The sequence below is a fragment of the Geotrypetes seraphini genome, chromosome 3, assembly GCF_902459505.1.
Source record: "Geotrypetes seraphini chromosome 3, aGeoSer1.1, whole genome shotgun sequence".
Classification (NCBI taxonomy): Eukaryota; Metazoa; Chordata; class Amphibia; order Gymnophiona; family Dermophiidae; genus Geotrypetes; species Geotrypetes seraphini.
This window is the reverse complement of record NC_047086.1, coordinates 203462833-203479927: the sequence shown is the minus strand read 5'-3', so window position 1 is coordinate 203479927 and position 17095 is coordinate 203462833. Positions and strand designations below refer to the sequence as shown.

General features: G+C 43.4%; 1 protein-coding gene across 6 annotated transcripts in view; it reads right to left on the bottom strand.

Moving 5' to 3' along the window:
- SCN8A (sodium voltage-gated channel alpha subunit 8) overlaps window positions 1–17095 on the bottom strand; it is a 411930-nt gene that overhangs the window by 231802 nt on the left and 163033 nt on the right. For 3 of the 6 annotated variants that reach the window (XM_033938385.1, XM_033938386.1, XM_033938387.1), the window contains 2 exons: window positions 12361–12489; window positions 10682–10773 (listed from right to left, as the gene is read on the bottom strand). The exons of 2 other annotated variants lie outside the window; for them this stretch is intronic. In XM_033938385.1, coding sequence (XP_033794276.1) covers window positions 10682–10773; window positions 12361–12489 — 221 coding nt within the window. The remainder of the gene's footprint in view (window positions 1–10681; window positions 10774–12360; window positions 12490–17095) is intronic. One more of the 6 variants, XM_033938388.1, reaches the window with a different exon arrangement.

Sequence of the window (17095 nt, the reverse complement as noted above, 5' to 3'; positions counted from 1 at the left end):
GAGGGTCCCTTGAGAAAGAAAATATCATCTTCCACTTCGACACGTCCCGTGAGGTACTTAAATGTTTCGATCATGTCTCCCCTCTCCCTACGTTCCTAGAGAGTGTAGAGCTGCAATTTGTTCAGTCTCTCTTCGTACGAGAGACCCTTGAGCCCCGAGATCATCCTGGTGGCCGTCCGCTGAACCGATTCAATTCTGCACACATCTTCAAGTCACACCAGTTACGTGCCATACCCTTCAGTGGTATGCATATGCCCTTCTCAGAGGCAATTATTTAGCACACTTCACATTCAGGCCACACTTATCACTGCAGTCTCCCACTAAGACTGGGAAACCCATACATCTTATCTACAGACTCAAGGAACATGGTAGTCCTAGAACATATCTAATATAATAAAATGCTAGGCCGCGCATGCGCACTAAAAAAAACGTGTTCCCTGATCTGTCGGGTTTTTTTTAGTGCGCATGCGCTGGTTGTATGTCACCAAACTCGGCAACGCAAGCCATGTCCGCAGTCGGCCTCGAGCTCCTGGGGGCCGGCGGCTCGAGTCGCCCAGCCGGTGCTGAGTCCCCCCCACTCCCACTTCAGCTGGCACGGACGGTTTGAGAATGAGGGAGAGAACAACGCAGCCAGACGGACCGCGGGAAGGGAAAGGGGGGGAGGGTTTCGAGGGAGCCGGCTGGCCGCATAAATTATTTTAATTTGAAATCTGCCGCCGTCGCCTCGGCTCCTCTCTCATCTTCCGACATAATATAAGTGCAGCTCATGAGAGGAGCCGCGGCGGCGGCTTTGAAAACGGCTCCCTTAGTTCGCTGCATTTTTTTTTTTAAGTTTAAAACTGCCGCCGTGGCTCCTCTCACGATCCCGGCCTGTGTCAGAGAAGGCTTCCGACGCAGGCCAGATCGTGAGAGGAGCCGCATAGGCATCTTTAAACTTAAAAAAAAATCCAGCAAAGAACTAAGGGAGCCGTTTTATCTCCATGCTGCTATGAAGGAACAGGTGAGGGGGAGGGAAATGCTAATGCTGATGCACAGGGAGCAGGCAGGCATGGCAGGCAAGCAGGGGAAGAGGGAAAGGGGCTGCTTTGGGGGTAGGGGTGTGCTGGGGGCACATAGCAGTCATGGGCAGGGGATCACAGAACAGGCAGGCATGGCTCAACAAGGGGAGAGGGAAAGGGGGCTACTTTGGGGTGAGGGGTTTCCTGGGCCAGACAGCAATCATAGGGGGGAAACAGAAAGGGGCCACAGAGCAGGCAGGCATGGCACAAAAGGGGGCAGGGGCATTGGGAAACGGGGCTGCTTTGGGGGGAAGGGTGTTCTGGGGGCACACACCAATCATGCTGGGGAAGAGAAGGGGGCCACAGAGAGATAGGCAGGCATGGCGCAAGACAGAGACACAGACAGAAAGAATGACAGACAGACAGACAGCATCCAAGCACAGAGAGAGAAAGGAAAAAAAAAACAGTCGTCTACTCTAGCACCTGTTGCACAGGGGGAGAAAGAAAGAGATGCTGATGGACAGGGGGTTGAAGAAAAGGAACGGAGGACTTATGTTGGACAGGGGGAGAAGGAAAGAGGTGCTGCTGGACAGGGGGGAGGTAAAACAAAGGGAGAAGGGCTGCTGCTGCATAAGGAGAGCAGTGAAGGGGTGGTGGTGGACACAGGGGAGGTAAAAGGAAGGGAAAATGGACAGGGGGAGCAGGCAAGGGGTGGTGATGGACAGCCAAGGAAAAAGAAAGGCAGAAAGAAAAAAAGCGGCTAAGGAGAGAGAGAGAGAAAGAAATAAAGACAGACACACACACATATGTTCTAGCACCCGTTAATGTAACGGGCTTAAAGACTAGTATTACACATAAACTGATTAGAAATGAGAGCAGTATGCAGTGCATTTCAAGCCATTGTACTTCAGTTAGATCCAATCTCATTGTCTAAGTCCAAAAGGTCAAACAAATTACTTGCATATACTATATATAAACTGCTTTGATTGTACCCACAGAATAGCAAGTCAATGACTCTTTACCCTCTTCTATATCAGTAAACAAGGACACATCTTATCCTCTACAATTTGCCAAAAGGCACTTCCAATTTTGTGCTCCACACACTCACACAACATCTTTCTAGCAGCTCTTTACTTCCCTTGAATTCATAGTTAAGTCCTCTGTCCATCGACCTATTTACCTCAGCAACTAATACACAATACAAGAAGTTCTGCTCTTGTCCTTCCACTGATTTCAAGGTAGCCAAAGATGCATTCCTTCTGTCTCGGTCAACAGATCTACTCTATACCTTCCCAGCAATACCACCAATACCAAAAACTCTGCACAAACCAGAGCCCAACTCACACTAAGCTCTCTGTATTGGTCACGTCAGTCTTGGTTCTCCTTCTTCCAACAATTCACGCATTAACCTCCATGTCATCTGCCCGGGTGCAGTATCTCATCACACAAGATGCAGACATCATCTATCATTCCACTCTCCCCTTGCTACTTCCTAATGCAAGGAGTTTGAGCGGTTACAGTTCACTTCTTTGAATTATGATTAATACTGGAGTTTGCCTATACTTTTTTTTTACTGCAGAATGGCAATCACTAGAAAGGCTTCTGCATTTAATTAGAGAAGTGTATCAGATTTCTGTGTTTCTCACTCACACAACCCTTTCCATACTCAATATCAACATCATTGTAATATTTCTTTCACATTTCAGACTGACCTTTATACTTCAATCCTAGCTCATCTAACTGCCATCAGTTCATTTCATAACATCTCTCCTTTAACACTTGTACTGCAACATCCTGTTGTATCAAGACTTGACAGTTCTCTTAAACATCAAGCCGTATCTTCAAAACCAGTTCCACACAATCCTGCCCTACCCTCAGTTGAAGTCAGCTTTATAACATAACTGTAGGGATTTGAATGGTAGCATGAAGTGGGAACTACCACATGTGCTCAGAGATCTCTTTATAGGTCTTCTGAGCTTTGTGACAAGGGCCGTTCAATGTTGTCAGCTGTGACATCACCTACATATGGCTGTTGTATCCTGCTGTCCATGGAAAAAACCTGTTACAGGTGTGCAACATCACTCTGTGTCCCTATCTTATCTGTCCAGCATTCCCTTCTATGTCGCTATTCCTCCCCTTGTATCCAGTATCACCTTTGTGTCCCTATCTCTATGCTCCCTCTATGCTCAGCACTTCTTCTCTGTCTCCCTGTCCCTCCCCATGTCCATTTTCTGTTCTCTTCTTTTACTCCTGCAACCCCAATCCCTGACCCCTAACCTCCCTCTATGGTGTAGCATCTCTCCTTCCTTGGTCCAGTTTTTCTCCCCCCCCCCACCTTGGTCCAGGGCCAGTCTCTGTCTCTCCCCAGTAAAGGGTTTGCATCTCTCTCTCTCCATCTCTCTCTCTCTCTCTCTCTACCCTTGTTTCACCCCCTCCCCCTTCCAGCATCTGCCCCTCTCTCCTTTGGCCAAGATCTCTCTATTTTCCTTCTACTTCCCACCTCTACTTCCCACTCCCTTTGCTGCCAGGTCCAGCATCTCTCCGCCAGCCGCCCGCCAATCCTCCAAATACTGCAGATCACAGCAGAGATAGTGATGAAAGTTCTCTGGCAAGTGGAGCCTTTCCTCTGCCGCATGCTGCGCCTCTGATGCAACTTCCTGTCTCTGCCAGCTAGAGAGGCAGCTGTCAGCGATCTCTCTACCACGACCCACCATAGCATTTGGAGAAATGGTGGGTGAGTGAGCAGCTGGAGAGATGCCAGACTCAGGAGCAGGGCGAGAAGACAAAAGGAACAATTACCACTTTGTGGCCTCAGGCATTTTGCCAGGCTCGCTCAATAGTAGCTACTTCCCTGCATAGAACCTAGAAAATGCAACAGTAGATGGTGAGGCGCTGATGAATCTAATTGCATCAAATATGCCTGCTGGCTTCTATCCATAATTCTTAATTCAGCTATAACTGCCATTATTACTGTTGCAAGATGATTTAAGACTTAAAACTTAATACTTAGTTTTATTTAATACTTAATAAACTGCCCATCAGAAAATACCATCTATGTGTCTCCATGCTATACAGACTACGGAATCCTGATTGTGCTGAATCCAATATTTCAATAGATGATCTTGAAGCTGCCTGGCTCCATCTTGGTTTATACTGGAATATTTGCTAATTTGATAATTCATACACTGCTTCAAATCTACACTCTGCCCCTTAGATAATGGTGTCCAAATGATATAACCCAGTGTCTCTCAAACTTTCTTGAGCAGGGGCAAACTAAAGGTAGTGGCCACGGCTCGAGGCACCCAGAAGTGCGCAGACATCACCATGATGACATCACGCACATGTGTGACATCATCACATTGACATCCACGAATGCGCAGAGGCCCTCCAGACAGGCCCTGAAATGCCAGTAAGGCATGCCAGCAAAGAAGTCTAATAAATATCAACTGAGTACCTCAACCACAGACCTCCCAAGCTCCATCCTAGACCCACTCAAGCTCTTCTCCAGATCCCTCCCCCTTTACTAATTGTAATGCAATTTTTTCCATTAATTTTTCATAAACACACAATATACACAGCAGATATAAATTCTCAAAACTGATACATTTCAATCACTATATTGAAAATAAAATCATTTTCCCTACCTTTGTTGTCTGGTGACTTTATTTTTCTGTGCTTTTAACTATGTTACAAGGGCCTTCTTATCCAATGACTGTTTTTCTCTCCGTCTTCACTTTCTGCCTTGCAACCATCTTTGTTATTAAATTAGCATTCCGTTTTTCCATTTTTCTGCTTGCTTCTCAAAATCTACTTTTCTATGTCTTCCCTTCTCTTCTCTTCCCTTTCTATCTCTCTCTCATTCCCTCCCTATTTCCATGGTTTGACATCTCTCTCCATCCCTCCTACACCCCCTCCAGTGGTCCGACATGTCTTTCCTTCCTTTCCCCCTTCCCAGTCTGGCATCTCTCTCCTTCCCATAATCTGGTATTTCTCTCTACTACTACTACTATTATTATTTCTATAGCACTACCAGACTACTCTCCTTCCCTTCCCTGGTCGGATATCTCTCCCTTCCTTTAGTCATCTCTCCTTCCCCCCCCCCGTATAACATTTCTCTTTCCCTTTCTCCTTTCTGTCCCCTGCAGTCCATCACCCTTCCCTTCCTCCTTTCTGGCCCCCCTCCCCGTCCAACATTTCTCCCTCCTTTCCACCATTCCAGCATTTTTTTCTCTCTTCCTCCTCCATGCTTCTCCTCTGGTCCTCCTTCCCTCCCACAACCAACATCTCTCTCTCTCCCTCCATGAGTCCAACTTTTCACTCTCTGACCTCTCCCTCTTCCCCAGAGTGTAACATTTCTCCTTCCCTCTTTTCTGTCTCACCTTCTCCATGAGTCCTACATTTTCATCTCCTGCACACTTTCTCTCTCTATCCTTGCCTCTTCCTTCAAGTGACATCCTTCCTTCCTACCCCCCAACCCAACATGCTCTCTCCCCATGCACCATCTCACCCTCCCCTCCAGTGTGTAGCATCTTTCTTTCCCTCCCTTTCTGCAAGGTCTAGCAGCACCTCTTTTCCCTTCCTTTTACCTCCCCCCTCCCCGTCCAGCAGTAACCCTTCCCTCCTCCCCTTGTCCAGCAGTAACTCTCCTCCCTTCTCTCCCCCTATCCAGCAGTAACTCTCCTCCGTTCCCTTTCCCTCCTCCCCTGTCCAGCAGTACCCCTTCTCCCTTCCCCCTTCCCTTTCCCTCTCCAGCAATACCCCTCCTTTCTCTAGCCTAGCGGCAGCTCATTGTGTGCTTTTAACTTAGCAACACAGCTGCTGCTAGCAGTAGTTTAGCCATCGTTTCATCAGGCAGCCTCGGGATCTTTGCTAAGCCGGCCCACCTCGCATCTTCAAAGTAGGTCAGCCTAGCAAAGGCCCCGAGGCTGCCTGATGAAACCGCATGTAAACTAATGCTAGCGGCAGCTGTGTGGCTAAGTTAAAATCACACTGAGCTGCTGCTGCTGGTCCAGGGATGGAGAGAGAAGAGGAAAGCAGGAGTCCCAGCAACATATTGGCAGCAGAAAGCAGGAAGATGCAAGTCAGCTGGCACCCGTGCTGGAGCCTCTCTTCCTGCCCAGTGTGCCACGGCACACTTGAAATCTCCGGAGGCACACAGTTTGCGATACGCTAATATAACCTAACTGACTCAGATAATATACTTTTTGTAAGGGTTACCCATTTTGCAATTCATATCAAGGCAATGATCAACAGAACATGCTCCTTTAGCAAATTTCTTAACCACTGTCTTCATATTTCATGATGTGATAAAATCAAGATCAAGGTCCATCAAGCCCAGCACCCATCTCTGAAAGTGATGGGTCACAAGTGCCTTGTTAGGGCCATGGTTTTGATATACTGCCTTTCTGTGGGTATAACCAAAGTAGTTAACATATATTATATACAGGTACTTTTTCTTTCCCTAGTGAGCTCACAATCTAAGTCATGTACCCAGTGGTGTGGTAAGTGTGTATGTAGGGGGGGGGGTAAAGAAGGAATTGAATCAAGTTCCCCAGGTTCTCTGCCTGCTGCATTAACCATTAGGCCTTCACTATACCAAAAAGTAGGTCTGTTTCTCATAGCTCATTTTCAGCAACAGGTAATGGTTCTTCCAAGTTTATCTAGCTAATCATTTCTGGATTTTCCAATCCTCTCTTGAATCCCATTCCCATTATGTAGTTTCCTTGACCACATTCTCCAGCAACAGATTTCAAAACTTAATTATGTGCTGCATGAAAGAAACGCAAAACATGTTCTTGTCCATCTGGTGGTCATTAGTTTCAAGGAGTGTCCTCTTGTTTTGTATTGTTTGACAGATGAAACCTCTGTTCCCTATTTAACTGTTCTGCCCCATTCATAATTTCATGAATGTCTATCATCTTTTCTCCAAGTTGAAAAGCCCCAACCTATTTAGCCGTTTTTCATAAGGGAGGTGTTCTGAACAAATTCCAGGTGTTCTACACAGTGGTCTACAATGAACTCCCGAAGGTACTATTTGTGCAAGGCAAGTGCTGAAACAAGCACCAGCACTAAAGTTAACAGACTCAGATCATCTCCAACATACCCTGGCATAAGAATAAGGTTCATTTCTGCCATGGAATTTGCAAAACAGAGCCATTTACAGACAGTGCAACACTTCCACTGAGCAAAAGACAGTTTTAACTACAGTGAACCAGGACAATGATATAGTAAAGGGGGGGTCCGCTGTCTTGGTGGGGGTATCGGTACCTTTCTACCCCCCACCCCCCTCCCCCAGATGCTCGTGACCTCCCTTCCCCCAACCCCATACCTCTTTAAATCTTTACCATTGCAAGCAACATCTGAGGTCTGCTGCTCGTGCCGGCCTGGCTCCCCTCTAAAATCACTTCAGGGTCATGGGGTCAGGAAGTGATGTCAGAGGGAAAGCCAACACCGACGTGAGCAGCAGGCCAAAGAAGCTGCTCGTGCTGGCAAAAATATAACAAGGGGGGAGGGGGAGGAAGGGAGGGCGCGAGTGAGGCGTGGGAGGTGGGGAAGGTGCAGGGAGACAGAGAGGAGGGCGCTACTGACCCAGGTGCCTCCTATCCTCGCTACATCACTGAATCAAAAGACAGAAATAGTTGAAGTTAAAAGGACAGTCCTACAAAAGCCTCTCTAATATAATTCAATTGCTAGCTAGATTCCTTAGCATCCCTCCAACCAAGCCTAAACGGATGGATTATTCACTCCTGCTAGCAGGTGGGCAGAGACTGAGAACTACAGAATTCTGAAAGAGTCTATAAATTGGTTGTACAGTCCCTCCCAGTGTCAATATTTTCTCAGTCTCCCAGCAGGTGGTAGAGGAGTGAACCTGTGTAGTATAGACAGATTTGTAGGCCTGCGGACTCCTAGTCCTAGGGGAAAAAATGTTACCAAGGTCAGCAGTGTTTGTGAATCATTCTGGCTCCTAATTTCTCTACTTCTCTCCCAGGGCTTCTTCTTGGCTGCTAGTTGAGGCTGTGGCCATGGGGGTCACATTATGCCCAGGGTGTCAAACCCAGATGGTCAGGTCCTTCCCCATTTCTCTTGGTTCCCTGGCCCCAAGGGATCCATTTTAGAGCTTTGACCCCTAGTGCAGTCTAGGGGCTCTGAGTGGCTGAGAGGCAAGTCTCATTTTTACTCTGTAAAAAAAAAAAACCCCAAAAACCCCAAAATCTCTGCTTTCTTAGTACGTCAATTATCTTTTTTTTTTTTTTAATCCCTCAGGTAGGGAAATGTCCTTGAGTGCAGACCATTTTGTGTCTCAATCATGTTCCCTGTGGTAGGGAAGAGGCTTAGAGTGCAAGTTTTGTGCCCAGTTCAGGATAGGCAACCTGTTATGTTAGCTAGTTGGAGAAAGGACCTGGTGGTGTTTCAGGCTACTACAGCCCATTGGATTAAAAATGTCATTGTTTTGGCTTACCTTCTTGGTAGCAGGGTTATCCTAGAAACACATTCTACTAGAGGGCAGGCAGCATTGTGGCCTGTTAGCTCTTTGTTACCCCTGTAGATTTGTAGAGTGGTGGATTGGTCCTATTTGCATTTTTTTCCTAGGCATTTCCTTGCTCAACAGGACGCAGCTTTGGGAGCTTGGATATTTGAGTCAAGGCTCTGTAGGCCTTATCCTTGACGCTCACTCCATTGGTACTTCAAGTTTCAAGTTTTTAAATTTTATTTAAAATTTGATTAATCGCTAAATCATATTTCTAAGCAATGAACATAGTTTAAAAAGTTTTACAACTTCCTATCCTAGGCCAGTCTAGAGGGATGCTAAGGAGAAATTAGACCTTACTTGCTAATTTGTTTTCCTTTAGTCCCTCCAGACTAGCTGAGAACTCATCCGTACTGTTATGATCTGGCCTTCTGCATTCATCATTCTCCCCTGAACCTTGCTCATAAAGAAAGTATTATTTTTGCAAATGATGCAGCATCTTGTTGCTATCTCCACAAAGGAATTTGTTTCAGAGTACTTCCTGGAGGGTGCCTTTTGGATGGAAGTGTTTCTTTTTGTTTAAAAAAAACAAACCACACAAAAAAACCTCAAGTGAGAGAGAGCTCTCTTTGTGGAGAGTAGACAAGGAAACAAAGACCATTGTACAACTTGTTTTAGGCAGTGCATTACCTGTACCTCTCTTGCTATTTGAGGCAGCTGTTTTCATTACAGCTTAGTGTACCTTCGCATTATGTAGGACTTGGAAACCATGGGAGAGAAGGGTTAGGGGACATTTGTTGATTCTTATTCTATCAATTAGTTCTTTCTACTTGTTATTTTCATACTGACTCTGGGAGGGACTGCACTAAAATTCTGTATTTCTCAGTCTCCACCCACTTACTGAAGGAGTGTCTAGGCCAGTCTGGAGGGAATAAAGGAAAACAATTTATCAGGTAAGGTCTAATTTCTCCATATGATTAAGAACTTTGTTGAATTAATATTTGATTTCTTTTCTAGGGAGATACTTGTATTGTATTTAGTTTTTCAAAGCTCCTTTTGCTAGATCACACCCAGCATTATGTATCTAAAATCAGGGCACTGCTGCCTGTTCTTTAGAGCCTTGTGAAGCTGTCACATTGATACAAATAAAGCATGAATATAGCATAGACAGATGAAGAGCGAATCTACATTAGAGATCCATACAAGTGTCACACTGATGCATTCAAGAATTAATACAACATGAACAGCTGAGTCAGGGGAGGGAACTGGCCTTTTTTCTTCATAGAAAATACCCCCCAGAACAAATCATAATAAATATACACCTAACACACACTTTTTATTCTGAAAAACAAACAAATAGGAAAGAAAGTAGACTTGGCGATGAGAGCTATAGAACCATGCAGGTTTTCCACAGGTATCTATAAAGAAGAGGCAACTCCAATCATCATGTGCCAAAAGATGATCAGGTTTCCAAGATATACACACTGAATACAAAAAACCAACTGGCATGTGGTACTTGAATACTGGAGTTGCGTACATCTTTCTTAAAACATGAATACAGCATAGATCAGATGGTCATAAAGACCCCATGCAGGTACACCCTGATAAATGACAGCTGAAAAATGGATCTTCTTTATAACCTGGAGGGCAGGCATTACAGAATGATAGCTGAAAAACAGATCTTCATAACTGTACAGACATTAATTACACTAACAAACAAAGCATGAATACTGCACAGACTTCAGACTCTGGGAATTGTATTCCAAAAATGTATAAATGTAAAAAGTAAAATGAAGCAGAGATGACAGCAAAAAGAAAAACAATAAGGCCATGAAAACAGGCAAACTTCTATCCCAATCAGTGAAAATAGCATTAGTAATTTATATAAGTCTCCTGCAGAAGACTCCCTGCTAACATCTCTCTCAGAAAAGCCATCATGATCCCATCCCAATGAATGGATGCTTTTGAAGTGGTTCAACAATGTAATAACCATAAACTGGTAACTCAACGATAAAGGGTTTGAGAGGGCAAAAGACTGAATTAGCCAGAAAAATGCAGCCTGCAAGGGTTATCAAGTATCTGTCTGTCTCATTTCTGAAAAGGAGGAATGGTAGGAACGAAAATAAAGAGAAAGAAGGTGAGAGAAATGCACAAAGTGAGACAAATGGAGAAAATGATCACATGATCAGCCTTAGTGTTTAAACCGGTTTCTCACCTGGAATGACAGAAATAGTTTTCAAAGCTCGGAGAACCCTAAATGTTCTCAGTGCTGAGACATTCCCAAGGTCCACGAACTCTGTCACATATCTGCAATAAGGGAGGTCACACACAGACACAATGACAAAACACCAAACAACAACTACAGTGCAACAACAGGTCGTCACAGAGAGGGGGCCCTCCCAACACCTAGACATCGAGCACAGGCCACCTTACCTGGGATTACAGAAATAGTTTTCAGAGCTCTCAGGACTCTGAAAGTGCGCAGAGCTGAGACATTGCCTAGGTTTACAAACTCTGTTATATACCTGCAGAATCAAACCAGAGTTAACTTGTGAAGGCGCAGCTAGAAGAGAAGAGGAAGCAGCAGGCTGAGTGTTTACAAGCTTCAGGGAGAATAAAAGGGGGTCTCTTTTCTAAGTTGTTATTAGAAACAAATAGGGGGTAGCTGTCTTATAAGTTCTGTATTCACTAAACAGTGGTGACTCTATAGCTCCATGTCAGGCTTAGCCAGTCCTGGTTTTATCCCAACAAAGGCATGGAGATCTTTTCTACATCATGCATTGAACTAAAGTAAAACTTGATCGGGTTGTCCATTTCGATGTGGGGGGCTATAAGTTATGTCTATTAATTGACCATTACCAGGACATCATCTTTGCTCAAAACCAGCAAACAGAACAAAGACTGTACAATTACAGCCTGCCACTTCCTCCATAAAGCTGGAAGCAACACAATACTGCTCTACTGTCTGGTTCCTTTAACACTACCCTGATGAGATACTGGAAGTCTGGATTCCCAGTACTGATCTCATAGCTCACACTGAAAATCTAACATGGCTCAGATGCATTGTGGAGATGAGGGAGGAGGATTTTTTCCTGCAGACATAAGCCCTATTGGCAAAAGTTTAGCTTTGAAAAGGACTTTCCTTCTGGACCAGGGCCAGCAAGAGAAGCTGCTGGGCCCAGCCCATTGCCACGATGAAACAGAAAAATAGGGTTTGAAGGGGGCATTCTTAATTCTTAAACTAAAATAAACAATGCTTAGACACAAATAGATCACTCTAGAATGCCACAGGGCTGATTCTGGTTTTCATGTCATTCTCCTGCAGGTGGATTTCAAGCTAAACCCTCTCTCTTCTGAGGGAAATTATTTATTTAAATATATTTGGCTCCTTTCCTGGACCCTCTTCTAGCTGCGGTTTTAAAGACCAGGCAGAGCCTGAGAGAGAAAAGATACTTCAAACACAGCACACTTTATAGCTTGAAATGTAGAGAGAGTTATTGAGTGCTGGAAGATTTGGCCAAACTTAAGCTATTGGCTTCTTGTTTTGGTCATACTGCAGCAGAATTGTTTAATTATTCAAGCAGTAGTCCCTTATGGATGGCAGTAGTCACCATTCGCGTAGGCACTAGTTATTTTTAGTGATATGGACTGAAGATGAGCCACCAACTCATTTCATACAAACCACCAAACAGATTCTATAACGTCATGCAGCTGGTTTTAAATTACAATAAAAGTGATGCAAAATGCTCGGTACCCTGTGCCCATCAAGCCCTTCCAGTTCCTGCATTTTAACATCATCGTGTGCCATAGGAAATGTTACCCTGCAGCACATCAGACACCAGACCACTGCACCACATATCATATATCTGTCCATAATCCATATATTTAACTTACGCCATCATGATGACGCTGAAGTCCAACCAGTTCCATGGATCGCGCAGGAAAGTGAAGCCATCTATACAGAACCCTCTGGCGATGATTTTCACAACCGACTCAAACGTATAAATTCCAGTGAACGTATACCTAGCATGGAGAAAAAGTTCTGGTATCAAAATGTCCAGACTGCAGCTTTGGTCATGACTGCAAAACACTGGTCTGAATTCTCTGCAAGCCGTGACTCCTTTTATCCTCATTGGCAAAGCAGGAAGGCACATGGAGAAAATTGTTTCCAGCAGTATGGAAAGCTCTTCCTTTAGAAGATCTAAGTTTTTTAAACATCCTTAAAAACCTGGCTATGTAGGTTTGCTTTTTGCCGGAATTGAGCCATGTGCATATACTCTCCAGCTGGCCTACACTTCAGGATTTATTGATGTTCTCTGTGAGTTGTTCAGACATTGTAGCAAATGACCTTCAGAATTTTTGTAAATAACCCACTTTTAAGATTCATTTATGATATTTATTACACATTAAGTAAACTAATCCAGATATATTACATATCAGGTTGTTAAGTCATTCATTTGGTAACTGTCTCCAAATATGTTATCTATTTTTTTTTAAACCAGATCACATTGATATATGCAAATTTTATTTATTGCATAAGTTGTTTTGTCTGTTATGTTTTACCTATTATGTTGCATTTTTCTTATGTGATATGAGTCACCTTGGAACTGCAGAGGAAAGGCAGATACAAATTTTAAGTAAATAAGTAAACAGCATGGGGGAAGTACGTGAGCTTTGCACTCTCCACTGACTGAAGGTGTCTCAGGTAGTAAGGAATCCAGGTTTCTGTAGGACTGATACAGTAACTATACCCCTGAACCACAAAATTGGGGATGCTCACTCTCAGAAAGCCTAGAATCAGCTGCAAGTCTGTCCAGGCCTCCCTTTCCATAGAAAGCTTCTATTGTGTTCTATGGGAGAAAATGTGTTAAAAATTATTTCCTTTTCCTGCCATGTTAAAAATTATTTCCTTTTCCTGCCAAGAAAATTCACAGAAAAGACATTACACGGCTTTATGTCTTTTTACTGTTCATATTCTTGATTGCACCAATAAGTTTTAAAAGCACTTTGGTGGACTTCACCTACCACATAACCAGCCTAATTCTACATGTCTCCACCTCATTTAAACTAAACTAAACTAAAGCTTAACTTTATATACTGAGTCATCATTCTAAGAAAACTTGACTTGGTTTACAGCAGTTAAATAAAACCAGAGAAGAATTTACAATGATAAATAGAAACTGGAAAAGGTAATAGCAAAATTTCAGGAGAATTAATTTTCAAAATGTTTGGCATTTGTTCTTCTGCATATGTTCTCTAGTATATAAACGCTAACTAACCACAAAGCACACAGGCTGCCAGACTCCTGCACTCTCGCCCATCAATCACAAATTAGAGAAAACATCATAAGAGCACAAGCAGGGCTTAGACAGAGAGAAATAGAAACAAATCTGAAGCAGTCTGTAGATATGGAGCCAGATTCAGCATGGTAAAGGGAAAGGGGATGGGAGAAAAGAGCCCAAACAGATGATGACAAAGATACATAAGAAAGATGTTCTTCTGTCACCACCACATAAAAATGAGTTCTAAACCTCAGGGTCTATGGCTCTATAAACTTGAGAGAAAAAAAAAATACAAGCAGGGCAGATCATCTATTATTTATTTTTATTTCTAATGTACTACAGGCTTATGCAGAACTGTACAGACACATAAGAGAGAAAGGAAGCCCTTTCTCCTCAGAGCTTGCAATCTAGTCTAATTACATCTAGGCATGGACATGGGGGTAGAAGCAGAAGTTGTCAGTTGATGCTTCTGAGAGATCTAGGACCAGCAGTAGCACCAATGGGGAAGAAGAGAGATTCCAGAAACCCAGCCCATAGGAGCCAGTTCTGTGGGTGCTTAAGCATCCCCAGTAGTGAACAAATTCCTTGACAGTGTCCAGAGAGAGGTTTAGCACCTCTATCTTGAGAACTTGGTTCTCTTAAAGAAATCTCTCTTTAGTGAGGCTGGGCCATAGTAACCAACAGTTCAGCTTCCAGTGCGACTCTGAAAGACCAATTACCTGCTTCTATCTCCACAGATTGGGCAAAGGAGAGCAGAGGTAGTACAGGGTAGAGGAACAAAAGAACAGTAGCAGGTAAAGACAATAGACTACAGTAGTGTATTCTTTTTCCTGATGGGAAATGTATTGAGCAGCTTTTGTCAGATACAGATTTTTTTTTTTTTTTTTATAAAGTCCTTTATTGAACAAATTGTAAGGAGAACAATAAGTACAAGATTCAAGATACAATCCAACTAGCAATATAAAACAGTTCTTTTATGAAAGAAATGAGCCATCTTGCTAAAACATTTCTATTTTTATATAAAACAAAAGAAATAAACAACAAGAAGAAAAAAAAAAAGAAGGGGAGGGGGCAGAGGGAAAGGAAAAAGGAAAGTAATCATAAAGCATTAAACTAGGACGATAGGGCCCTTAGAAAAAAAGGCAAATATCAGCCTATTCACCCACAAAGTTCAATTTTTTTAAAATGATCCCCCAGATTTTCATCCATTTAGACAAGGTTTTGCATCTAATTGTGGTCAGCTTTTCCATCTTATATACTGTGTGTAGTCTAGATCTCCACTTAGTAAACAACGGGACATCTGGGCTTTTCCAAGCAGAGACAAAGGTGAGTTTAGCAACATGTAATATAAGAACATAAGCAATGCCTCCGCTGGGTCAGACCTGAGGTCCATCGTGCCCAGCAGCCCGCTCACACGGCAGCCCAACAGGTCCAGGACCTGTGCAGTAATCCTCTATCTATACCCTTGAACCAAAGAATTTTGCTATTTTTGCAGACCAGGAATCTCCCTATTTAGTAGAAAGATACCAAGGTCAATCCTGTAATCCACTTTATCTGGAAACAAATGGTCCTCCAAAAGACCTCTGCCTTCAAACAGGACCACCAAATGGGTCCTACTGTTCCTGTCCCAGCATAAAGCAGAAACATTAGGAAACCAACCGTGAAAACGATCTGGTGTTAAATACAGTACCAACGGTACAAAATCTTAATATTGGATGTAGTTGCAATTTTTGAGAGAGCACTTTCCATGGCCTCCCATTCTTCTGGCAAGTATGTTTACCCTAATTCTTGTTTCCACTTAGTTCTATATCTCAAATCAAGATCCCTAAAATCTAGTAGAATGAAAATCTTCACATACATCTTCCAAAAAAGTGTGTGAACCAATCAAGCATGGCCTAAACCACTTAGAGGACAGAAAATGTACGAGTTGTAAATAAGCATAATGATGCAAGGGAGGAAGACTATAAACTCAATATCAAGTCATCGTCATTATAAAGTTGACCCCAGGTTGTCAGGCCCTTTTGTTCCCAGAGTCAATAAACTAATGAAACTGGAACTCAGGATTATAATAAATTGGAGTATAACGAGAAAATTGAAAGTTAGTTGCAGCACTTAAAGAGTTCCACACCCAAAAAGTATGAAAAAACTTGTGGCTCCTTGGCAGCCAAATCAAATAGTACAATGGAACAGGGCCAGCTTGCGATTGCTCAATATGTACTGTGATGGGGCCAGGGGTACTATCAGAAGGTCATTGCTTGAGAAGGGCTAAGGGTCATCTTTCTACAGTGCAAAATATAATACTATTCTTCTGAGCAAGGTTCAAGGTAGGATGATGATACTAGACTGGGGACAAAAAAGAGGAAATCTATTTTCCAATCTGGTCCCCCAGCCTCTTTACTTCGATGTCTGCCTAAGCCAGCCACCATGGAAGAAATGGGGTGATGTCTGGCATCACTGTCCTAGTGCAAGTGGCAGGCAGCATCAAAGCTTGTATCCTCAAGGAAATGATTCTCCTGAATGATTAGCCCCTGCAAGTGGTTGAAAATCTGGGACTCAAGAAATTACTTTATCTTTTAGCCCCCAATTGCCAAGTGTCCAAAATAACATTTAATAAGTGGGTGATCCAAAGCCACCTCAATATCATGCCTAGCTGCAGGCACAGCTGGTTAAAGTTGAAGGTAGTAACATGCATTTCACCAGTAACATCTGGAGTAGTCAGACTGCTTCACATGCCTACCTTTTCTTTATACTGATCAGAAAGTGCCAAAAAATAGTAGGTTATTTCTACTAGACTGAAAGGTGAGCAAGAGCTATGTGAGAAGCAGGAAGCAGAGGGTGTCATTCAGGATGTCAACAAGTGGCATTTCACATTACCGGTACTCATATTAGAGAGATTAGTGATCTATTAGATGTCACTGGAGACAGGTCACATTGAAAGAATCCTGAGATGTCAGGACTAGACAAACATGACGCAAGTCATAGAAATCCTGAAGCTGTACAAGGATGTCATGGCAGAACTGATTTTAGGATGAGCCATTCTGGGTATTGAATATCCTGGAGATGAAGTTGGAGGGATTCATCAGAGGTGTTGGTGTTGATGCACTTCTCATGCATGGAAGTAAAAAACAAGTTGAAACCTGGAGTAAAACCAGGACTAGCTAAGCCTGACATGGAGGATATTTGCATGCTGACCACTCTGTGTGACTTACAGGTGAAAGGGAGTATCGCTATCTAGTGCAACATACTATTGTACAAGAGGCATAGACTGGTGGTTTAGGTGGAAGAAAGGAGTCTGTGGGACTGTAACAGGGAAAAGCACAGACATGCCATCATTCAATACTAGCAGC